Source organism: Fragaria vesca, linkage group LG7, assembly GCF_000184155.1.
Source record: "Fragaria vesca subsp. vesca linkage group LG7, FraVesHawaii_1.0, whole genome shotgun sequence".
Taxonomy (NCBI): Eukaryota; Viridiplantae; Streptophyta; class Magnoliopsida; order Rosales; family Rosaceae; genus Fragaria; species Fragaria vesca.
Genome location: NC_020497.1, coordinates 2,014,980 through 2,038,609, shown reverse-complemented (window position 1 = coordinate 2,038,609; position 23,630 = coordinate 2,014,980). Strand labels below are relative to the sequence as shown.

Genomic DNA, 23,630 nt, shown 5'->3' with positions numbered 1-23,630 from the left:
GGCGCGTGCTTTGTTTTGTTAAATATTAAACGCCAAATTCTTTTTCCTTTTTCTTTTTTGGTTTTGTAGAGCTGAAACGACAGCGTATTGAGACTACCTAAAACCCTAAAGGGCCCAAAAGAACTAATAAAACCCTCCAGTGAGCGACTCTACTTGGTGAGCTCCCTTCCCCATCTCCAATTTCGTCTCCGGCGCCGGCACCGGCCCTTTTCTCATCTCTCTTCTCCTCGTTGTTCGGAAATTCAAGGTAAGTGAACTCTTTCGCTTCAAAGATTAGATCTTTTTCTGATTCGAACTCTTTCGCTTCAAAAATTATATCTTTTTATGATTATTATACTTGTTGGGTAACTAGATCAAATTCCAGCCAAACTTGAAATATGATTTGGGGTTTGATTAAGTGTTCAAGTGTTGTGGTCTTAACTGGATAGAAGCTTTTTGAGACTTGAGAGTGTGTGTTTTGTGCTTTGATTATACGTTTTGTAATGTAGAATTATGCAAAATTTCCTTGTGTGGAGTAGTGATGTGTGCAATTCTTGTTGGAAATTTGGAGTCTTTAGCTTGAGTTTGAGTCTGGTTTGTAAGCGTGGTTGGTTGTAGAATAGATTGTGGAGACGAATTTTGTGGTGATGAAATGAAGTTCTGTAATGCTTGAGTAAACATTGCAGATCTGTGAGGTGGAGATAGATTCTGTGACCCGGTGTGAGGTGTAGAGTGCTAGTGATTGTAGCTCTCATTTCATTGGACATTGCCATGTTGAGGCTTGAGAGTGGTTTGGTTTGAGTGTACTACTTTAGATGAATTCTCAAATTGTTACGACATATTATAAGTGTAGTTTCGGCGATGTAGGCGTGGCTTAGGTATAGCTGTATAAGTAAGAGTATATCATTTAGGTGAATTCTCCTAGAAATATTGCCATCCCTACCCCCGTATGTCATATCCCACGAACCTCTTATTGACAGTCTTCCTGTTCAGTTGCTGAAAGGATAGAGATAAGCTTTCATAATGAGATTTACTTCCACAACTAGGGGGTTCTACTCCTTGTTGGCTGGCCACTCCACCTAACTATCGCCCGGCCCATCAAGAATAGGAAGAGTGGCTCAAGAAAACCGCCAATTGTTAAGATGTGATATAAGTGGAGTTTTGGGTATAGGGGTATGGCCGTATGGAGTGTGTCTAAATCTGTTTGTATTTTATGCAGATTGCTGCCATTTCTGTAACACTTTGATTTGGAGTTTGAGCATATGCATTATGTCTAGCAGGATAGTTGTTCTGTTTTGTCCTTTTTTTTTGCTTAGATGTTTGTTAAAACAGTGATTTGAACAGGTTAATCGTGTGAATGGTATTAGTCACCTGTGGTTGAGTTGTTTTGAAGCTGGACTCTCACAGGTTGTGTGGTTGTGTGTGTTAGAGAATGACGAAGTTAAGGAAGCTGAACCGAACCACGGCCCATCGTATATCTATGCTGAAGACGATGGTGTCTCAGTTGGTGAAGCACGAGCGAATTGAAACCACTGTTGCCAAGGCAAAAGAGGTTCGTCGTCAGGCTGATAGAATGGTGCAGCTTGGGAAAGACGGTTCACTCTGTGCAGCGAGGCGTGCTGCTGCATTTGTACGTGGGGATGATGTAATTCACAAGTTATTTACAGAACTGGCCTATCGATACAAAGATCGAGTAGGTGGATACACAAGAATGCTTCGGACACGGATAAGAGTTGGTGATGCTGCACCCATGGCCTATATTGAGTTCATTGACAGAGACAATGAGCTCAGACAATCAAAACCACCGGCCCCTCAACCACCACCACCAAGAGTTCCCTTGGATCCTTGGGCTAGATCCAAACTTTGCAAGCAGTTTGCACCCCCTAAAGAAGATAAGAGCAAGAGCACCGAGATTTGATATGTTTGAGATTATTATTTTCCAAGAGAGTATCTCTGCTGTCTTGTGATTATTCTCACTCGAAGTGGGTAGTTTTTATTCAAAGAACTTTCTGTATGACTCTGTTGTAGCAGTACAGTTCTAAAAATAATAGTCTAGTGTTTCTCAATGAGAGTAGTGATGTCTGAGTCAGAATTGATCCACAGTACTAACAAGAGTTTGGTCCTCTTCACTCTGGATATCACAAGAAGGCAAAGCCTTATGTTTTAAATAGGTGTTGATGTTATATGGGATAAAGTTGAACTATTACTGCTGTACTGTGGCTTTTTGCAGAGTTGATTGTATTCCTTTTTTAACTAGGAAGGTACGATTGTCACAAAATTGTTGCCACTAAAACATCCACGAATCCTCATAAATGATGTTTTTCCTAAGGGGCTATGAATTATGAACTCAACCATGCCTGGTTCTAATCAAAATTGAATTGTCTATAGATGCCGCTAACCTAGGTTTCCACTTTCTACCCTCATTCTCGATCACAAGAAAATGAAACGAATGAAAATAGCGCACAGTGAGGCGCAGGTCTTATGTATTGTATCTCTTTGCTTGTGGAAAAGGAAAACTAGGGTACGTGCAAACTACTCTTATTAATCTGAAAAACCAAGGCAATCTGCACGTACCCTAAACCATGTCCGACGAAATTAGACAAAAACCACAACCTGATCTATTCTGTTGATTGCTGCCTGAACAGTCCGAAGCTATCTAATTAACCAGCAAGAAATCAAGCAATGAAGCAAAATATACATGATATATCATTTCATTTCCACCCAAAGCAGTAAGTTGAGAGCAATAAGTTTACAACACAAACATAGAACTAGCCAATATATCATATATAAAACCCTAACAGTGTGGACTGTTGGTAGGAATTAATACGATTCCTTGTGATCATTCTCATTCGAAGTCTTTGTTTCTGTTCTTTCTAACTCGAAAGACTTCACTCACCTTTGGTAGTGGTTCTAATTATCTAAATGATAATCCGATTCCGAGTTCTAGAGTCACGTAATTGTGTTCTCAATGAGAACAGTGATGTCTCAATCAAATCTATTTCTTCTGCTAACAGTCACTTGCTGATGTCGTTATTTCAGATAAGTTGAGCTGCTGTTAGTCTGATGCTACGACTTCATCCATCGTCTACGTAGTATTTCTATCATTCATTGCAACATTTCGAGACCATGAAATAATTACTCGTGAAAGTTGAAACACCCAAATCACATATGAATATAGGAGAATGAATTAGGTGGTAGGAAGAGTACGTTGCCCAGAACTATTCGAGTTCTCCACTGTTTAAATTTATTTTTATTTGTCAATTTTAATTTCATGTTGCCAATAAACATATATCATTTCCTGGAATACCTTTTTCTTTTATTTTATGTTTAAGGGCTAATTTGGTATTGCTGTGACTTTTAAAAAAAAGAACAACTACTACTGTACTACGAAAATAATCAGCTGCATGTGAATTAAAACAGTTTTGTGTTCGGTAAATATTAGTTTTAAAAGTGTTCACAAGATAAAATTTATTAATTTCTAGTGTTTTTAATGACAACTGTGTTTAAAAGTAACATTCAGGTTTGCTTCTAAAAGTTGCTGCCAGTGACCTGTAATTTTCATAAAAAAACTGTTTTTTTTTCATTTATCAAACATTATAAAATCTAAAAGTTCGGATAGAAACTGATTTTTTTAAAAGTGAAACTTTACCAAACTAGGCCTACGTAGCTATCTTTGCTTGGAGGAATGTTTGGTAGGTGTTATATCAATTTGAAGTGCTAGCTGCTTGTCCACATGGTCGATCAATATTCCAAAGAGCCTAATAGGAATCCTACTCCCTCAACGTACCAATTGCCAAACAATGTGGGCATCACATGCATGCATGACCATATTTTATCATCCATTCTTAACCAAACTTTTGAAATATCCAGAACCATTATTGAAACTGCTCGCAAGCAACTAAAATTAGCAAATCATCTACATCTTTTATCGTGTGCAGCGCATGACGAGAGGTTTAGCAATTGGCATACGTGCATATATTACATTGATACAGACACTCGAATGACTCGATGAGAGTATGACTCACTCATAACACGGAGTGTTCTATAATTCAATCTTTCTTGCAAGGATCAACCTACTTTGCCCACTCAAAATATCCACGCCAAGTGATATAAAGCTTACCTACCTTCGATATATATCCATCATCTATCCGAGGAGAAAAGAAAGTTTATCTACTGTTAGTATAATAATCAAGCTTTCTTACCAAAGTGGAATTGTGTTTCATTTGTTTAACTACGAATCTTGGATCATCACAACTTTCTCCACTAAATATCCTCCTACGTTGTCATTGAATTCCTGTGAATTCGCAGTTCACTTGCTTATCCCATTACTGCTCTCGAGCAATACGCCAATACACATTTACATATGTGAACCAATATCTAATATTTTTTATTAAAAAAAATTAGATAAAAATCCAAAATACTAGACCTCTTTTAAGATAAACACATACATATTTTTTTTTATTTTACACCCACTCCACATAAGCAAACATACCATATAGAGCAAATGTCTATAATTAATAGTTTTCTTTATTTTTCGGTTTCTTTAATTTGTCCTTCAGACTATAGAAAACTAAATTTGGTATATTTCTCAATTTTAGCATCAATTTGAAACTCAAATACTAGCTAAAATTTAGTTTGATTTAACTTTGTCATAATTAATTACATTCTTTAATTTCTTACCTTGTTATTACTAACTTGAGTGTATATATATATGTTATATACAGAAGTATGTCATTTGTAATAGAATGATACTTTTCATTCCTAAGCTCACATTTAGTGTCTCTCTACATAGTCAAAAAATGTCTAATTGTAAGGTACACGTTCTTGTTCTTTGATTAATTTTCTTCTTTTTAGGTATATTATTATTATATCATTTCTCATCCTAATCGAGAGAACATTTTACTCTCTACAACTTACGTTTTTAATGTACCTATTAAGTAGGGCATGATATGATAATATATCTAAAAAGAAGAAACTCAAAATTGGGTTTAGGGTATAGAGTACGTTAAGGTATAGGGTTTAGGGTATAGAGTTAGGGTATAGATTCAGGGTATAGGGTTTAGGGTTTAGATCAGATATCTTATTCATATTATATTTTACCTTATGTATAGATTAGAGAATGAATTCCTTTAATCTAGATTTCTTCATAAAAATAAAGAAAACTACATGATTCTTGCAAATTATTGAAAAATGTTAGTGTTAGAAGGAAAAACTCATAATCAAGGTATTTAAGACAACATCAATTAAGCTTATTTATTATATTAATATGTTATAATTGAATGGTGACAATTGTGTAAAATTTAGAAAAAATAGGACAAAATATTTATCATAATTGATTCATTCTAAATGTCTATCAGATAGGAATATTAGGTGGGTTTTATTTAAAATCACTCTTCAAAGTTGGGTGTATATGAAAATTCCACTTTTTATTAACATATGGTCTGTAACTTTTAGACATCAATACAACATACTACACAGTGATGTGTTCAGTATTTAACGAACTATTATTTAGCCGTTTATTAGAAAAACAATGTGCTATAGCAATAGAAGGGGCCAATCTGCCTAAGTATTATAGTTAGAGTGGCTGTTTCCTAAAGTAATGCATGATTATATCGTAGTCACCCTATTACTTGACTAATAATGAAATTCCCTATGGTTGTATATGAGTATATGCCATCACTGTCACCAATGTATAGTTTTGTATTTTAGGAATTTGTTGGAGATGGAGTCAAGAACAGCAGCTGCTAACCATCTTACAGTGTTGTTTTATATGACGTTTTTGTTATACGTACTTTTGCAGATTTAGGGTTATGGACAAATTTTTCACACAAGGATCCGACTTGAGAATCAAATACAGGCTTGAAATTTGAGATATCAATGCCAAAACATGACTGTGTTTCAAGCGGAAATAAACAATGCAATACAAAATAGATTGGTGTACGTTTCCTTGTTCTCGTAACCAATGAATATATATGTTCCAAAGCATTTGAGGTGTCAATTTACGATGTGGTACCAAAATTCATCCAACTACAATTTCTGGCCACCTTTCTCATCTCTACCTAAGAGAGAATATTGGATCCAATAGCATCACTTCTCTTGTACCAAAACTAGAGGGAACAACATGCCATGCACCGCCAAGAACTTTAGATTTTGCTCCTAATAATGTGATGGTATGTATTATAGTGTTCCTAATCAAATCTAAAGTCCTCGAAATCGTTCCTTTCATCACCAGTAACCCAGTCAGGTTTGGTCCGAATGCACCCTCTTGTAATTTGTGAACTACCATGTAATGATCGACTTAACATTTTCATTCTTTTTTAGTTTATGAACAGATCACATATCTTTGGTTTTTGACAGGACGTCTCCGATGTCGGGCTACGTAAGCAAGCAGATAAAGAGGTGTCATTAGTGTCCTTTTGGAGTGGTGAAGTTTTTTTTTCGACGTCAGACTCCGGATCTGAATGGTTATCTACTCATACCCCCCGTATCTTTAATTCCTCACGAGACGGAACGTAAACTTTCTGCAATGCTTTTTGCGGGTGGTATGGTGATGCCAAATCAAAAACCCTACAAGATTCACCCATAACCTTATTCCCATAACTTTACAACTTCGACTAGACACCACGACATGCACGAAGCTTCGTTAGTCACTCCCTCAAAATAGCACGCAACCGAAAGCAAAAACCACAGTGAATATCGACACGGTTTTGATCACATATGACAATGACATAAATACATAGAGGTAAATTATTTCCCGATATAAATTCTCCTTACCCTGTTTGGTAAATCTGTTCAATTTTCTATTCAATTTCCTTGTAGCCACTGATCCATTCGCATACTCGTCTCCACGTATTCAGGGGCGGTTTGTTACAAATCTTTTTAATGTAGGCAAATGCATACAAGAAAAGACCACAACTAAAACCAAAACCAACCCAAACCAAACCAAAGTAATTTCTCGTACTCACAATTCTCTTACACAACACCATACTCCCTCTGTGATTGTACCAAACCATGGAGACGAGTCCGCACTCCAACTCCGGTGGAGACTGCCGGAGGGAACCTCTTCTCGACTCGGAAAACGGCGTCGCATCAAGCAGGTCTTGGAGGCTTGATATCAATGAGTTTCGGATCCCGGAACAGAACAACGGCGAAGGTGAAAAAGGGTGTCGACCCTTTGGTGGTATCCGTCGTCTATACACACCCAGTAAGTCTTTTTGAGTCTTTTGATGATGTGCATTAAGAATTATCGTGTTCATAGTTGTGTAAAGGTTTGATCTTTGGAGTTTTTACTGCGTCGTTTTTGGAGTGTTGGGTTGGTTGGTTCTTGGAAAATAAGGTAAAGAATGGGAATGGAGATTTTGGGTTTGTGGGAAAGTCGATATCTTTTTTGTTGGGTTTGAATGGAGATTTGTTTATGAAGTTAAAAGGTTCGGGTCTGTTGTTGAAAGCCCTGTTTTGTATTCCCTTGCGTTAGTTCTTGATGATATGACTGAAATAGTTGTAAAGATTTGATATTTGGTGAGAACAGAGTGGTTCTATGTGGTTTTCGGAGTAGTGGAGTTGTTCTTTCTTGGAAAATAAGTTAAAGTTGAGAAGAGGGTGTTTTTGAATGTTGAAAAGTTCTGAATTTTTGGAAGAATTGGGTTTGAATTAAATCTTTCAAGAAGTTGAAAGGCAGGGGTTGTTTCTGAAAGCCATGGCTTTCTGAATTGTTATCTTTTGTGTTTGTCTGCAGTCTTTGTTTCTGTTGTATGGAAGTCTTTCTTATAGAACTGCTCTATGGAACAATAGATGTTTGTTATGATTTACCGTTTGATGAATGATGAGTGTGTGTATCTTTTCGTGTAAAAATCTGTTGATTAGGAATGGAACAAGAATTATACGTAGCATTATGACACTTCTATTTGCTCTTGATCCTTTTGCTTTTTCTCCTTCTCCATTTTAATGGGCTTCATGGGTCTAACATTCTTGTGTTTTGACCTCAGGGAAAAATTACAGAGTTGAGCAATATTACAAGCAACAAGGAAGGCTTCTTGAAGGGTACAGTGAGATGGAGACCATGACTGAAGAGGGTTGGTTGCCAGGAAGTCTCACAGAGGTTAGTAACAGTTTCGGATATGGGATTGGTCTTCATATTTCTTTGTTCTAAGTTCAGTGAAGTTCAATGCAATTTAGTTGCATTGGCCAGAATTTGCATGAGTTTTAGCAGGGTTCCAATCTGCAAGAATTCAGAGAAAAGACGTTAAGGTGTTAAGTTTGATAGACCAATGCAGTGGATAAGATTGTTAATGCTACTATGATTGATTTTTATTATGTACACCAAATCTAAGAGTATGAGCCTGGTTAATCAAAAGGGTACATGCCGTCATTGTTTCTCATAAGTCATAACATGGAACATTTTGAAGTTTTGATTTAGTGATTAATAATTGTTCTTCTATTTTTACTATTTTTAATTCTCTGTTTTTAACAAATTTCAGGATGAAATGAAGCATCTAGCCAAGAGTGAGAGGATGGCTGTTCATATATCAAATATAACTAATTTGGTGCTCTTTGCTGCAAAAGTTTATGCCTCTATCATGAGCAGATCACTGGCAGTTATTGCCTCCACCTTGGATTCCCTCTTGGATCTCTTGTCTGGTTTTATTTTGTGGTTCACTGCCCATGCCATGAGAAAGCCAAACCGCTTAAATTACCCTATTGGAAAGAAACGTATGCAACCAGTGGTAAGGCATCTTTAGTCTTGCTAACTAGAACGATTTTGAAAATATTTAGTTATTTTTCCTCACAACAATTGATGAAATAATAGAGAGATAGCTAGCATTGGTTGGGCGAAGCCTATATGCTAGTTTGTCTCCTGGATGCCAATTTTAGTACCATAAGTTAGAAATATGAAATCTTAAAGTTTTGGAGTATAAGTTTGAGTAACTAGGAATGAATACCTTTGGCTTGCAACAATCAGCACAAATGTGTTATGCATGCAAAGTTCTGTCCACATTGTGCATACAAATTAACAGTTCACTGTTTCTCAGCCCTGTTTCTGCTCTTTGTATATCTCTTGTTTCTCTACTAATCATGCTTGCTCATGCAGGGTATCATTGTCTTTGCGTCTGTTATGGCAACTCTTGGACTGCAAATATTGCTTGAGTCTGGTCGGGAACTGGTCTCAAAGGTAAGCGATCTATTTTTTTCCCCACTCCAACCTGAAAGTTGGATCTATCTGATCAATCTCTAGTTTCCAGACTCTGATTCTTTTTGTTTTGTGGAACGTGTATTTGTTATGTTCCCTTTTATCTGGCTGGTTAGAGGTTTTTAATGTGGTATATTTTCAAGACTTCTGTGGTTGCACATAGATTTTCACTGTTACAGTATAACATTGGATTTGTCTGCCAAGTTTTGTTATTCTATTTACTTGGTAGTTATATCATCAAGCTTATCTTAATTCCTGTGTTATTCATTGGCTGCAGTCCCGATCGGAAATGGGTGATGCACAGGAGAAGTGGATGATTGCCATCATGGTCAGTGTCACAGTTGTGAAGTTTATACTCATGATCTATTGTCGTAGATTCAAGAATGAAATTGTACGGGCCTATGCACAAGACCACTTCTTTGATGTCATTACCAATTCAGTTGGTCTAGCAGCAGCAGTCCTAGCTCACCGGTATGCATGGTGGATTGATCCTACAGGTGCTATTGTGGTAAGTTCTTTCGTATGATAAGTAGTTTTGCTTCTCACCACATGGGAAATTTTATCAAATTTTAAGAGTTATACAAAGTTTATCGAACAGTGCTGATTTCAATCTTGAACAAATTATGCAGATTGCACTTTATACCATCAATACATGGACAAGGACAGTCCTGGAGAACGTGCGAACGCTAATTGGAAGAACAGCTCCACCTGAGTTTTTGGCCAAGTTGACCTATCTGATATGGAATCACCACGAGGAGATCAAGCACATTGACACAGTGAGAGCATACACATTTGGTAACTACTACTTTGTCGAGGTCGACATAGTCTTGCCAGAAGACATGCTTCTGAACAAAGCTCATAACATTGGCGAGACACTCCAGGAGAAGCTCGAGCAACTTGCTGAAGTCGAACGGGCCTTTGTGCACATAGATTTTGAGTTCAGTCACCGGCCGGAACACAAAGCTACCGAATGATGGTGATAATGATAGTAGCTAGGAGCAGAACCTCAGCTTTCCACAGCACAAAAGTCTTCAACTAAGCTGATTTTTTGGCTTTCATCTTCTGATCACTTCATTATTAGTACCAACCGGATGTTTAATTGTGTATTAGAACCTATGTTACGATTTTAGTTACTCCAGTTACGGATATGTACTCAAAGCTTATATAACCCTTATATGTTCTTTTTATAAACATAGTGAATTTCATTTTGACACTTGTTTGTCAAAAAGTTGTGTGGGAAAGAACCAGAGAACAATGGAACATCATGTAAAGGAAAGAGTCCAGCAACACTTCTGATAAATAGTCGATTAAATGCATCAAGATTCTACGTTTAACCACGTTAATGCCTAAACAAATCAAAGTTTTGTGCTCTACGTTAAATTGTCATGATCTGTTAGTTTTACACTACAGGTTTGTCAGTGTTAGATCCTTTAGTGACAACTTTATTTGGGCCTCAATCCAAGCCCCAAATTGATTCGTGGTCCAATACTGCCCACCCCAAATAGGGACATGCTTGTAATTTTGATACAACTAGGGTTTGTTTCTCTTGGCTACTACTATATAAACCCCCTAAACCTTAGTCCTTCAATCCTCACTACCACAGTTCTCTGAAATATTTGCAACCTCCTTCTCCTCCTCTGTTTTCAACCCTCCATCTCTTGTGCTTGTTTTGTTTGTTGTATTGTGGCCGGTGATGTTTAGATGTATTGTCCGTACCATCTGAGAGAAATCTCTGATGCATAAACCACTAGCTTCTGAGGCCTCTTTTACAGCTGTTTCATTCTTCTTAGTTCTTGTTTCTGGTTGATTAGATTATTGGAAAGTTGTTTTCTTTGATGAGGCATTGATGAATGTATTATATACCATCAAACTTTGAAAGCCCCGATTGGTGCTTGTTGATGCCAACACTATTTTCTGAGCCTTCTGTTGTTTTTCATTGTTGCAACAAAGTTTTAGTCTTGATCTATGTGGGGAAGTCTGTTAGAGAGTTTAGCACTGTGAAGATTGGGTTTGGTTTGAAAAGGCAACAAATTAGAGTCTCTGATGCGCTTAGTTACAATAGCGTTTTAGTGCTGTACGTTGCCAATAGGGATTTGGGAGCTGAGATTCTGACATTTACCTTCTCATTATTAAGGTTTTTGCATTCAGATGTTCCCACATTCATAATTCTAAAAGATTCAATTTTGCTGTAGATAAATGTTTTAGTAGAATTAAAACATATGACTTGCTGTATTTTCAACCAAGATCTGATTTTTAGTAATAACATGTCAGTTTGTTATGTTCTTATTGTGGTTTATTTGTGATTATATGACAAATTTGATAATGAAGGCAACAAATTAGAGTCTCTGATGCTCTTTTCTATAGGGTTTTCAGTGCTGTACGTTGCCAAGAGTAATTTGGAATTGATATTCTGGCATAATCCTTTTTTCTTTAAGGTGTATGCATTCTGATATTCCACATTTTAATTCAGGTTTTCTCTGTACTTGTTTGTTTTACTCGGAAGAATTGTACTTTTATGTTAACAAGAAAATAAGCTCTATTCATTTTTCCTGAGATATTGGATTTGGCATTGAAGGCAGCAATTTAGACTCAATGATGTTTACTTGTTCAACAAAATAAAATTGTGATGTTATGTAGGCCTTTTGGTGCTGTGCATTGCCATTATGAATCAAGGGATTGGGATTCTGACCTATGCCGTTTTTATAGACATCAGTGGAAAGGCATTCTGTGTCTTTCTGGCATTCTGATATTTCGAGGGATGCGGAATGTCCTTGGCTGCCTGTGCTGCTATGAGCAGCTGTTGACTGTCATAAACTCTCTTATCCAAGGCCATTATCTCTGTATAATCGAAACCTTAATTTAACTCGAAAATTCCAACAAAACGTTACTAATGCAATACGGAGGAAGGGCTCAAACCACAAGTCTATAGTCCAACATAATCATAATTACTATCTAATAATCCTTTTGAATGTGTACAGCTGAATTCTGATTTCTCATACAGTCATACATGAATTTTGGATCCTAATCAGTTGCATTAAGCTAAGAGGATGGATTAAATGTCATAATGACGATTGGAGCAGTGAGAGAATGGATTACCATTTATCAAGGATTAGCGGTTGCAGTTATTCTGACAAGGCCACCTATTACCAAAAGTAGTAATTTTAATTGGTTATTGTCATCCATGATGGAGTATTCCAAAGTGCAGAGGCAATGTAGTTTTGGATAACACATTTGGGGAGGAAGCCGAGAATAGGATGTTTCAATCTGTACACTCATTCGAGTCCATGAGATACAAGCCCTATTTGGCCCAATGAAATACACACTCACCTGAAAAAGGGAAGTCTTTTTTAACAGGGGACATTGGACATGAACAATACTTTGATCAGTAACTCTTGGCGCGTATGTACATGATACTCTGTGAATGATCAGATTTTAAAGCAAAGCCATATACAACTGAGATGATTTTTTTGAATTCACATTTAGAATTGTTACACATCACCAGTTTTCACCAAGTAACCTTTATAAACCAACAATAATTTTATGTCTTACTTGAACTTCGAGAACCTTAGATGTTCGTCTGTTTTTAAAATCGAGTCCTATGTGTGTCAAAATGTGTTTCTTGCACAAATATCCGGATCAATGATCTGGGTGCTATATTCTGTAATGATCAGTGATTTGGAGGTTACTGAATGGATGGGTATATCTCAAGAGTAATGTGCCCTCTCAAAGTTTCAAGATCCTTTGGGAGGGAAGAAGAGCCTTAAACGAATATACTTGTTTCCATTGTTTGTCATGCTTAGGAAAAATCAGTTTTTATCCTAATCCTTGTAGTCATGTAGCATTCCATGTACATATCCCAATCAATCAAACCAAGGCAGAGACAATTAGGCTTGAGCCCACTTGATAAGGCAGCCGTGTAATTGTACACTTCAAACTTGGATTTGGTCTTCCAATAGTTTCCATCCTATTGGATAACCTAATCTTCCTGATATCCAACAAGAAAATGGGATTAAGTACTTAGAAGAAAAAAATGGAAAAGTATGTTATAGTTTACCTGTAAAAGGAGCAATTATATTTGGTATGTTGTTTTGAATTCTTTTCTTGGTATTTGGGTGAGGGGTATGAACAATTCTTGTCACAATTCTAATGTCTAAAAATAGTATTAGTATTTTCTCTAGCTAGCACAAACAGAAAGCCCTATCTTGGGGTTGTTCAAAGTTCAAACATCTAGTCCCAATTCAAAACCTTTGAATGTGGTCATGTACTCGTGTAGTCATGTAATCACATTTCCAAGAGGTGAATGACATGTATTTCATTTTATACTCCTTTTCGGGAGAAGGCCCTCATTGTTCATACATAGATATAGAATCTTATTTATTTTTATTTGGTTGGACGTACAATCTTATTTAATATTTCAGAAATAAATTTCATTAGATTAATAATTTTCATTAAACTAAAAGTTATTTAACGTGTTTTAGTATTGTTTTTGTCCGTTTTAATTTTTGTTAGAATTGTTATTGTTATTGTCCGGTTGAAATTAGCATCTTTTAATCAAATTTTCGGAGTTTGTGATTGTACTAGGAATGTTTATCAATTTAATAAACAAAACACAAAACACTGGTAAAGATTTGCAGAAAAATGGTGTCAAAGACTCACAGGGCTATGAGAGAATGGAAGGGTTTGAAAGCAAGAAGATTTGTGTATGTACAGATGTCAAAGAAATAACCCCATAGTGTAGGGGAAAAAGTGCAAGAGCCAAAATTGGTTTGTATCATTGTATGTACTTGGTCCACCTTGAAGCACATCCAATCAGAACTTTGAGGCATATTCATGGCCATGCTCAAAACCACTCATATATCAAACCCCAAAATCAAATATGCTTCTCATTCTGTTCCAACCAAACCCACAAAAACCCAGAAAACAAAACCTCTCATCTCTTTCTCTCTCTAACACCATTTCCTTCTCTCTACTTGAAAATCTGAATCCACCTGAGAATTGAACAACAAAAGGCAATGGCTTTTCTTCTACCCAATTTATCTCCTACTTTACTTCTCCAAACCAAGTTAAAGGAAAAACCAATTCACCACACACTTTCTCAGATAAGACCCAACTACTCTATGTCTCCTCTCACTCACCTGGCCAGTGTTCAGACCCCAACTCTATCGGAGGATGCGCAGGTTAACACCTCCAAGGGTGCGCAGGATAAGCAGGAAAGAGATGATTTTTATGTCAATCTTGGCCTGGCTGTTCGAACCCTTCGTGAAGATATGCCTTTGATTTTCGCTGAAGATCTTAATTATGACATTTACAGGTGATTTCCTCATCTGGGTAGCTTGGGTTTTGTTTGATTAGTGTTTGGTTTTTCAGAAAGTTTGTGACTTTATTGAGAAAGTTGATATTTTTAGTAGAGAATTAAAATGATTACCCAGAAAAGTGAGGTTGCAAAGTTGATTGGATTCTTGTTAGATATTTGATGGGCTTCAGCTTTTAGCATGTAATTTTTGGTAGAAACCAATTAGCTGCTCTCATTGATTGTGTCATTTGTGTGTGTGCTACAAATACAAGTTGCTTTGAAATGTAAGAGGAAACAAACTAGCTAATGATAATCCTATAACTTGGGAATTCAGTGATGCCTATACAAGTTGAGGATAAGAAGAATAATTATATTATAGTTGCAAACTTCATGACAACATTATAGAGTACATCTGATGGATTTTTTTGTGTGGGTTTTGATGATTTGCAGGGATGATATAACATTTATGGATCCTTTGAACACATTCACTGGGATTGAGAACTACAAGTTGATCTTCTGGGCATTGAGATTTCATGGCAAGATTCTGTTCCGTGACATCTCCCTTGAGGTTTATAGGATTTGGCAGCCTTCGGAGAATGTGATATTGATCAGGTGGAACATGAAGGGTGTTCCACGGGTTCCATGGGAAGCAAAGGGCCAGTTTCAGGGCACGTCGCGGTATAAATTGGATCGGAAAGGCAAGATTTATGAACATAAGGTTGATAATTTGGCGTTTAACTTCCCACAGAAGCTAAAACCGGCATCATCAGTGTTGGATTTAGTCACACCATGCCCAGCTAGCCCTAACTTGACATTCTTGTGGGGTCCTGCTGATGCTTACTCATCTTCGTGGTTGGAGTTCTATCGAGCAGTTAGGGGGACTTTGGATCGAGAAACTTTCTTGCTTCCACAAGATGGTTTGGCAAGCTGATGAGCTACTTTATAGATGAATTATACATAGATTTTGTATCTTATATGTATACTAGCATTACATTTTGTATTATATATTGGTAGATAGCAAATAATGGTTTTTGTTGAAGAACAAGGTTGTATATACATAGGTTGATCCTGGAGGGTTCGATGTACTTCTTGTCTTAGTGCACTATGTTTTGAGCTTATACGGGTCGGGATAATATATATACGGAATCTTGTTTCATTTAATAAATTCGATTTTTCATTGATCAGGTTGCTTTCATGCTTGAATTTACCAACAGCTTCTGCATTCTTCTATTGTTGCTGAGTTGTAAATAGATCATGTACTTGTATGATCTTGACTCTGCCTTCTTTATCTGTTTTAATCCCATCAGCAGAAAGTCATTATGTCTGTAAACAGTTCTACCCCCGGAACCAGGGATTCATCATGGACCTTGCTTCTAGTTAACTCCATGATTAACTCATAATTGTGGTTACTTGAACTTCTCCCCCTTATTCTTCTCTGCAAGTAGGTCAATAACTTTCTGGAATCCCTACCTGGGTTCTATTAGTGTCGAAAAGCCTCAAATATTCCCATTTCAAGCTTCCCTAGCATTACTTGCCACTCATCTACCTACAACCCCCAAGTGCTTTCCACATCAACTCAAAATCAAGTGCATTACATGCTGTTTAAACTGTAGACACCATTAACAAATTTTTTGGTTTGTATACATACTGGTTTAACCTTTCTTTGAACAACGCTTACTGGCCGAACAATTTGCAGGACAATGCTTCTGACTGCTGTATAACTTCTTGCATCAGTTTCTTGTGCCTAAAGTTGCCAAGAACATAATATACTCAAATCAAAGAAAATTGATTGATCATTGCATATGTACCAACAAGGTACACATTCATAGCTAGTTGTTACAACAACAGTTGTTACACTTTAGGATCATGTGTGTTCAAAATATGAGCTTGCAATCAAAACATCTATAAGATCACTAGGCAGTAGGAAACAAGACTTCTTTACAACATGCCCTTCATTGTCTTAACAAAAACTTGACAATGCCCTTTCCTTCAGTGTGGTAAATCAGCATGTGAATTATGGTGACATCATATACAAGTATACTGCCAGGCTCCAACAGTTTTGAGCAAAGATTTGAATGGTTCTGAGCATCAGATGAATCAAAGAGGAAGCCTCTCCAAGGGTTCAAGTGATGCAACACGACTGAGATTAGACCTCATGTATTTCTCATATGTGACCTTCAACTTTCCTATTCCGGCAGCTTTTTGAAATCTTAAGATCATCTCTGCACAGTCTCTGCAAATGTAAAAGATAATTTGTTAAAATTCATTACCAAGCAAGAGTGACATAAGGAAATGAGCTTATTTGTAAAGAAACAGTGCCTGATTTGGGACAATTCATAACGAGCATGTTTGCAAAGCAGTGGGGTCCAAGCTGGAGTAATATGCAGAGTGCACCTGGCAACGTAGATGGCTGCTGCACACAGCAATGAGGGCTTGACCATTATAGGTTCATATTCAACCAGACACAATTCGATGAGGTAAAAGGCCAAATGTTCAAGCTGCAGCAATGCACACAAAGTAACAGACTGTTAGCAATCTTGAAGTTTCAATCACACATTACTATTGTTAACCAATCCATATCTATAACTAATATCAAGGACCTCTGACTACATATTTCAATATCGTCTTTGTGATTTGCAGTTTCTGTTTCCTGCACTATAATCACAGTTATAATTCTGGAGTAAATCATCAATCAAATTTCCATTCATCAGCCTTGGAAACCAAAACTACCAAGTACCTTCGTATCTGACTGAGCAGCCTTGAGAAATCTCAACATAAAGACATATGGAGTAGGTGTGTTAAGACGAAACTTCAACTTTTTGAGAATGCTCCTCTCCTGAAATGCAAAGCCAGTGTTTATTGTGAGACTGGTGACAGGAAAAGTCTAACATGTGGGGAAGAGATGGTGTTTATACATGATAGAATGAAAATCCTTTTTAGTACAGATACATACCATTCCAAGAATCTGGTCTCTAGTGTATGATTCAGCTGAGATGCTAATCAACTCTTTGACCTGAATTTTTGCAGAGCACAACAAACCAAATCAAATCATAATCTGGAAACAAGCTGACATATGAAATAATATAAAATATAAAAAAGAGTCATGCAAGTTGAGATAATGATAAATACCCTTGGATGCCAAAAGTCCTCATACTTTGATGCCAACAAGAGTGCAGTAAGGCCAACTAGTTGCATTTCATTCTTCTTAATTGGGACTTGAGAAAGATATTGGTCTAACAATGTCACCATGAGATAAAGTGTTTCTTGCATCAGATCGAATTTGAAGTGTACCTGTTCCCAGAACGACATACATTAGCATTGCAAAAGAAGGGTAATAGCCATCTACAAGCAAAAGAACCAAGCAGGAGCAAAAGAAAAGAAAAGAAAAATATAAGGAAGCATTAGAAAGTGAAATAAGTACTTCAATTAACCAGTTGACCAATATGCCTCGCATATGAGGAGTAATGTCTGCCTGAATCAACAGGAAATTGGCCTGAGGTGGATTCTGTGCCTGCAATCAAAAGCCAATTTACAGTGAACAGGCTGTAATTCAGACTAGAGTAACTGTGTCTTGGAATCCATAAATGGGGTAATGCTCATATAATAAAGGAACAGGAGCAAAAATGAAGAAAACTCAGAAGACCTCAGGATAAATATACTGATATTCTGACTCAAATAAAATTAAACATGCGAGAGAGATATTTGTGGCATTAGTACACTCCATTAGATGAATTTTTAAGCCTGCTACCCAGACCAGAGTAAGACACAAATAATGGTATGAGAGAGTGGCATTATAACAGTCACCTCATAAGTCCAATAGTACTGATAGATCTCATCAACATAATCAGAAACTTCCAGTTGATTGTAATGATTATCGATACTTGGCAGCTCTTCCTTCATAGCTTCGTCACGTTCCTCTAGTAACTGTAGATTTGGATCAAGTGTGATTAATTTACAGAATTTAAATGAAGGCATTACTAGAAATAATCAGAATGGAGTAAGCCCCAACCTTTGGTCCAGTCATCAACAGAGATGTATAAGATCTCCTCCTATTTGAGTTTCTCCTGGAGATGATATCTGAAGCAGTTTTGCAGCAGTTGCCAGCAGATGGTACCTCTCCCTGAGTCGTTTCTTGCTTAACATCCTCAGCAATAACAAATTCAACAGCTTTTTGGGTTTTAGAGGTGGTTGCAGTAACAGAAGCCACATTATTTGGACCTCTTGTATACTTAGGTTGCATCCCTCGGGACTCAGGTACCTTCAGGGTGGACTTCAAAATGTAAGACAACATATTGCATGGTATTAATTTTCGTCTGGATACTAAAATTTCAAGAAACAAAGCCAGGATGAGTTTTTTGTAATATTATACTTTGGTAGATTTTCTTGGCATCACACGAACATTCGAACTCCTTTGACCCCTGGAATACCAGATGAGATGCGAACAATTAATAGATGTGAATCTTAGCTTGTGTAAACAAGAGATGAAATAAAAATTCATAGAAGTAGTTCTTTGACAAGATAATTCTAACAAAAGAAATTTAGGAGCAAAAGAAATATAGGAGACCTCCAGTCTGAAACCGGAAAGGTTTATAACTTGGGGAGAAAAGAAAACTTCTACTAAGTGCATCTCTACGTTGACAGGTAGGATGGTCTATTGGATAAAAAACAATCAATAGTTCATGAAATGCAATGCTTTCATTTCATTCATTCAGCAATGTAATGAAGTTCAGGAATAAGCAACATCAACAGCTAAAGCATAGCTCCTAAGTGGAAAGAAAAGGATTTTAGTTGTAAGGATCACTCTCACTTACCTTATCAGAAAACCATCACTCACTCTATTCCTTGATACATAGCTCCTAATATCATTGCCCACTCTGGAGAGTACTTTCTTGCCAACTTTAGCCTTAACTGTATCCAAAGTGTCATCTTGGTCAGATCATGTTTTATCACTTGTGAAAACATAAATGAATGACTGCATCTTACCAGGACTTCCAGCATTTTCCTACAGGTGGAAAAGCAGAAAAGATGAGTTTCCAATATAGACCACAATTCTGTTAAAAGAACTCAGCCAAACAAATACACAACAGACATAAGAATGCTATCACAAAAACCTTTGATATGCTCGCTTCTTCTGGGTTGGCCTTCACTACAGGTAAAGACAACCTGCATGATAGAACAAATTACATCAATAACAGACACAAGTCTTATTCACAAAAAACTACAAACAAGAAAGTAATATTTTCAGATCAGAAACCTTGTCGGCTTAAGTGAATTCCTCGAAATCCTCCTGACATATAAAAAAACTTTAAATAAAGGCATATCAAACAATTATGGCTATAAACATTTCATTGCTTAAATCCATAGATTCATCGGGGAGTTCACAAACCTGCTATCTGCAACCAAAGATTCATTGCTTAAACCACCCATAGCTTTGGTGTTTTGATTTTCTGAAGGGACCTTCAAATCTTTAATACCTACAATTAGCCGAAATGGATAAATACATAATGGCGCTCAACCATTAAACTACAATAGTAGTTCTGAAGTGTAAAACCCACCTCTCCTCGTAGTCTGTAACGCAGAAACACCTTGACTGCTTTCCCGCTCTTTTCCCTAATTAGACAGTTGAAGAATACTTAACAATTATAGGAATGCAAACCACACTTCATAAGAAAGATTGGCTCGATAGTTGCTAAGATTGGTGAGGTAACAAATTGTCATAATGCAACCATACATAGGGATACCAGCAGTCTGAGCTCAAAGGCAAACTAGATTTCTCTGAACCCACTTTTCACTATTTTAAACTATACACGGTTATGCATTAATATATGGAATTTCAATGTCTAGACGCCAAGTCGTTTGAATTGCAAATAAGGTTCAGGGAGAAAAAATATTTATAATTGAGAATTTTAACCAAATCAGCACCTCCAAGCCTGCATCCAAATTCCACTCACATATTTATTTGCTAGTTACACCTTTTTGCTAAAGACACTACCACTTGGATCTTAATCTATGTGGTTAATTTTAGTACAAAATTTGTCTGCAAGTGTGATTAGTGACGGGCATTTTCATGTTGCAGCAGCTTTCCATATCAGGACTAAAACATATGAACATTAATATTATAACTAATTAAAGATCATAAAAGTGGTGAGGTAATTCACATATGAACTATTCATAGGGGGATCTCATGCTTAACTATTATATTTCCTTTTGATTTTTATGTTCTAAGATCTCACTTTCTTTAGAAATGCCTAATGGAACTACAAAATGCTACGTACTGAAATCAGCAAGCACACTACATGATTATGTAATCAAGGGAACTTTAAGAAAAGGGGAACCTGGGACAGAAAAGGTTCTCACCAGGAGGGATCTCCTTGATGTAACATTCACAGTCCTAGTGCCTGCACCCACTGAAGCCCTGAAAAGAGGCAAAACGAAACAATACCACATTCAAACTCAAGCATAGGATCTCAAACGTAGTCACAATTTTTCTAGTATCTTTAATTATTTTCACCACTCTTTATGCATGTATAATATATTTACATCCATAAGTATAAGTAAGAGAATGATGATAGTTCAGATGCCAAATATGCATACCGTTGCAGAGACTTCTTCCTCTCAGTTTTACCAATCCTGCATTAAGCATACCCAGAATTCAGTTACTTCCAGCTCACAATACAATGTTGAGGAAATTTAAGCAAATGAGGAAGTACCAACATTGGTTTAGAGGCATCTCCCCCTACAACCCTCGAAGAATTGCCTTTCACATTGCTAACATCGGCTAATGCTCTCCTTCCAACATTTCCATTTGCTAATAAAAAAAAGAACACAGAATTGAAAATGTGGAGTTCTCCAAGACGAAAAGCTCAATTTTGCGTCACTATCAAAGCCAGATTAAACCTTACCAGAACTACCAAGTGTGGCTTTGCCCTTCTCCATACTCAGCAAACCAGCCTAGATATGTACAATTAACGAAAAAGAGATCAAATCACATTAGACAAAAAAGTAAAACATGAAACTAAGGACCAATAGAAAGGACTCAGTTACCTTCGCAACACTTTTGTTGTCAAGAATGGCCGATTTCTTCACCGGTACAGAAGCCCTGCAGCAATTCATAGCACAAAAAGAACTAAAATTACACACCCTTAGCATCTCAATAGTTGCCAAAATCTACAGTAAAGGGTCTAGGCACACTGAAGTTACCTGCTATCAGCATCAGATTTAGCAGCCCCTTTTTCGGTATACACCTTAAAAGTTTTAGCACCCACTGTTTCAAAATTTAACAAGAAAACTATGTAAGTCACTAAATCATCGAAAACCCGAAAGAAAAAAGAACCAAAAAAAATTGAGTCTTTGAACCACCTGTGCGGGTCAGATTCTCCTTCCCGAATCGATTTGAAGCCATGCTTACATTTGACTGAAATTTTCAGAAAACCCAACCGGAATTTCGCATACGTCAGCATTTCTTTTAGCGAAAGAAGAAAAGCACATAGAATTAACCAAGAAATGAAAATTAGGGTTTTTAATGAACCTTGAAAGCCCCAATTTTGTTAGCGTCTGGACCTGTCGCAGAGCTCCGTCGCTGTATCAAATCAGAAGAGAGAGATAAGCCTTTGATTCAAGCTAAATTTCACAAGAAAAATCGAAACTTCCAGATACGAAACCCTAGTTTACGAGAACGGGACAAAGATTCGAAAGACGGAAGCAAGAAAAAGAGAAGCCATAATTGAAACATCAAGAAATCCGATTCGATAAAAACGAAAATTGGAGGGATTGGAAGTGTGTAGGTACCTTAAACGACGCCATTTTGGGAAATCTCTGATCTGGTTCTTGCTGGGTTTGTGAGAATTTGAAAGGGGGAATTACTTGACCGTTGTAAAAAGATGGTGTCTGATCTGTGAATGAGAGAAGCGGCGGTCTTTGATATTTGAAATTACTTTGACCATTGTTATTTCAAATACGAATGGGTTTTGGCGTTAATACCCCCTCTTTCCCCAAATTTTTGCAATCACGCACCTTTGGACGCTCTAGATTCGGTTTCGTCGGTTTGGTTTTCAGCTAGAAATGAAAGTCGAAAATGATATCCGGTTAACCTATATCTCGGTTCGGTTTGGCTCGATTTCGGTTAATTATCACTGTGTAAATTATTATTTATAATAAAAAACTATTATTTCTAATAAAAATTTGTATTTTTCTACTAATGACATTAAGATTCACAAAATTAACATAAATCCAAAATATATATAGAAAAATCAACAACACAATAGATATGAATGTAATGGCTTATATTAAAATTTAAGAAATATAAAAATATATATAATTTGAGACTGGGTTCGTGTGCTTGTGATAAGAGATTAATATGATTTTGTTAAGACCTCGATTTGAAAAAAAATAATTATATTTCTAAAGTGGCTGGCAGGTGGTGGTTCCGATCTTGTTAGCGAAGTGTCGGATTGTAAGGGTTGGAGCAACGATGAGACTAACATTGATGTAGGGACCACGTGTTGCATGTCTTGAGGAGTTGCGGTCATGGTGGCATGGTTTGGCTCTAATCGGGCTGCTCCGATTTCAGTTGGCTTGCATATGATTTTGGTGCCTCCACAGGCTGCGACAAGGCTGACAGAAGTATGACGACAACTTTTTTGATGAAGTACTAGGACGGTGTAGTGGGTGGTCATCCAATGGCACCTGAAAGCTTGGGCTGGGTTTGGCTAGTTGCCAATGATCTTCATGTCTCTAGGTTTGGTGTTTGGGCTTGAAACATGTTTATGGGCCTTGCCTAGACATCACTTAACATGTTTAAACTGAAGCTATTCAGTTAAGATGACAACCATAAAATGTTTTTGAGGATGTTTTAGAGCAGTTAAACTCCACTGGCCCAAGAATTTCCACCTTATAAACCCGTAGGCATCCGTAATCGAGCCTCAAGACGACCTAGACTCTCTTGGAAGCTTAGTCAACAACATATCAGTAAAGAACTTGTGATTGTTGATGCTAGAACTTGAATGTGAGTTCCACTCAAGCAAGTGGCTTGCCAATCTTGCAAACCCTCATTGACATTAGTTACTCTCTGTGCGTTCAAATATCATGTGTACCACTGAAAACAAAAGGTGACAACACGGTTGCGATCCTTAGTGTACAATTTGTTTTGCTTCTCTATTTCTAGTTTCTATG

At 37.0% G+C, this 23,630-nt stretch overlaps 4 protein-coding genes across 5 annotated transcripts; 3 read left to right on the top strand and 1 right to left on the bottom strand.

The window, feature by feature from the left end:
- Positions 1–128: 128 nt before the first annotated feature.
- Positions 129–2,145, top strand: LOC101302391 (50S ribosomal protein L17-like). Of its 2 annotated transcripts, none has more exons than XM_004306507.1 (2): positions 129–247; positions 1,409–2,145. In XM_004306507.1, the coding sequence occupies exon 2, from the start codon at positions 1,412–1,414 to the stop codon at positions 1,895–1,897; it is 486 nt and encodes a 161-aa protein (XP_004306555.1). In that variant the 5' UTR covers positions 129–247; positions 1,409–1,411; the 3' UTR covers positions 1,898–2,145. The 2 variants fall into 2 exon arrangements, with proteins under 2 accessions (XP_004306555.1, XP_004306556.1); XM_004306508.1 differs by having other exon boundaries at positions 181–247; positions 1,324–2,145.
- Positions 2,146–6,842: 4,697 nt separating this feature from the next.
- Positions 6,843–10,379, top strand: LOC101301811 (metal tolerance protein 10-like). The gene is made up of 6 exons (XM_004306505.1): positions 6,843–7,183; positions 7,965–8,077; positions 8,457–8,702; positions 9,068–9,148; positions 9,444–9,674; positions 9,796–10,379. The coding sequence occupies exons 1-6, from the start codon at positions 6,991–6,993 to the stop codon at positions 10,138–10,140; spliced, it is 1,209 nt and encodes a 402-aa protein (XP_004306553.1). The 5' UTR covers positions 6,843–6,990; the 3' UTR covers positions 10,141–10,379.
- Positions 10,380–13,985: 3,606 nt separating this feature from the next.
- On the top strand, positions 13,986–15,639 carry LOC101302103. The gene is made up of 2 exons (XM_004306506.1): positions 13,986–14,477; positions 14,910–15,639. The coding sequence occupies exons 1-2, from the start codon at positions 14,179–14,181 to the stop codon at positions 15,388–15,390; spliced, it is 780 nt and encodes a 259-aa protein (XP_004306554.1). The 5' UTR covers positions 13,986–14,178; the 3' UTR covers positions 15,391–15,639.
- A 738-nt stretch (positions 15,640–16,377) lies between these two features.
- Positions 16,378–21,861, bottom strand: LOC101293729 (putative cyclin-B3-1-like). Its single transcript, XM_004308186.1, has 22 exons — positions 21,819–21,861; positions 21,660–21,723; positions 21,504–21,558; positions 21,362–21,410; positions 21,174–21,267; positions 21,054–21,089; positions 20,817–20,874; positions 20,015–20,069; positions 19,846–19,933; positions 19,714–19,746; positions 19,571–19,622; positions 19,443–19,461; positions 19,271–19,367; positions 18,829–18,877; positions 18,469–18,717; positions 18,264–18,383; positions 17,881–17,970; positions 17,589–17,750; positions 17,413–17,472; positions 17,197–17,295; positions 16,779–16,957; positions 16,378–16,692 (listed from the first exon to the last, which is right to left on the bottom strand). The coding sequence occupies exons 1-22, from the start codon at positions 21,859–21,861 to the stop codon at positions 16,557–16,559; spliced, it is 1,887 nt and encodes a 628-aa protein (XP_004308234.1). The 3' UTR covers positions 16,378–16,556.
- Positions 21,862–23,630: the final 1,769 nt, after the last annotated feature.

Excerpts from the sequence above, each read along its gene's own strand:
- LOC101302391 (XM_004306507.1), top strand. The coding sequence starts at position 1,412 with ATGACGAAGTTAAGGAAGCTGAACCGAACCACGGCCCATCGTATATCT.
- LOC101301811 (XM_004306505.1), top strand. The coding sequence starts at position 6,991 with ATGGAGACGAGTCCGCACTCCAACTCCGGTGGAGACTGCCGGAGGGAA. Across the intron at positions 7,184-7,964 it reads CCGTCGTCTATACACACCCA|GGAAAAATTACAGAGTTGAG; the intron begins GTAAGTCTTTTT and ends TTTTGACCTCAG. Across the intron at positions 8,078-8,456 it reads TGCCAGGAAGTCTCACAGAG|GATGAAATGAAGCATCTAGC; the intron begins GTTAGTAACAGT and ends AACAAATTTCAG.
- LOC101302103 (XM_004306506.1), top strand. The coding sequence starts at position 14,179 with ATGGCTTTTCTTCTACCCAATTTATCTCCTACTTTACTTCTCCAAACC. Across the intron at positions 14,478-14,909 it reads CTTAATTATGACATTTACAG|GGATGATATAACATTTATGG; the intron begins GTGATTTCCTCA and ends GATGATTTGCAG.
- LOC101293729 (XM_004308186.1), bottom strand. The coding sequence starts at position 21,861 with ATGGCTTCAAATCGATTCGGGAAGGAGAATCTGACCCGCACAG. Across the intron at positions 19,747-19,845 it reads TCTTTGGTTGCAGATAGCAG|GAGGATTTCGAGGAATTCAC; the intron begins GTTTGTGAACTC and ends TTTATATGTCAG. Across the intron at positions 17,751-17,880 it reads TGGTCAACTGGTTAATTGAA|GTACACTTCAAATTCGATCT; the intron begins GTACTTATTTCA and ends TTCTGGGAACAG.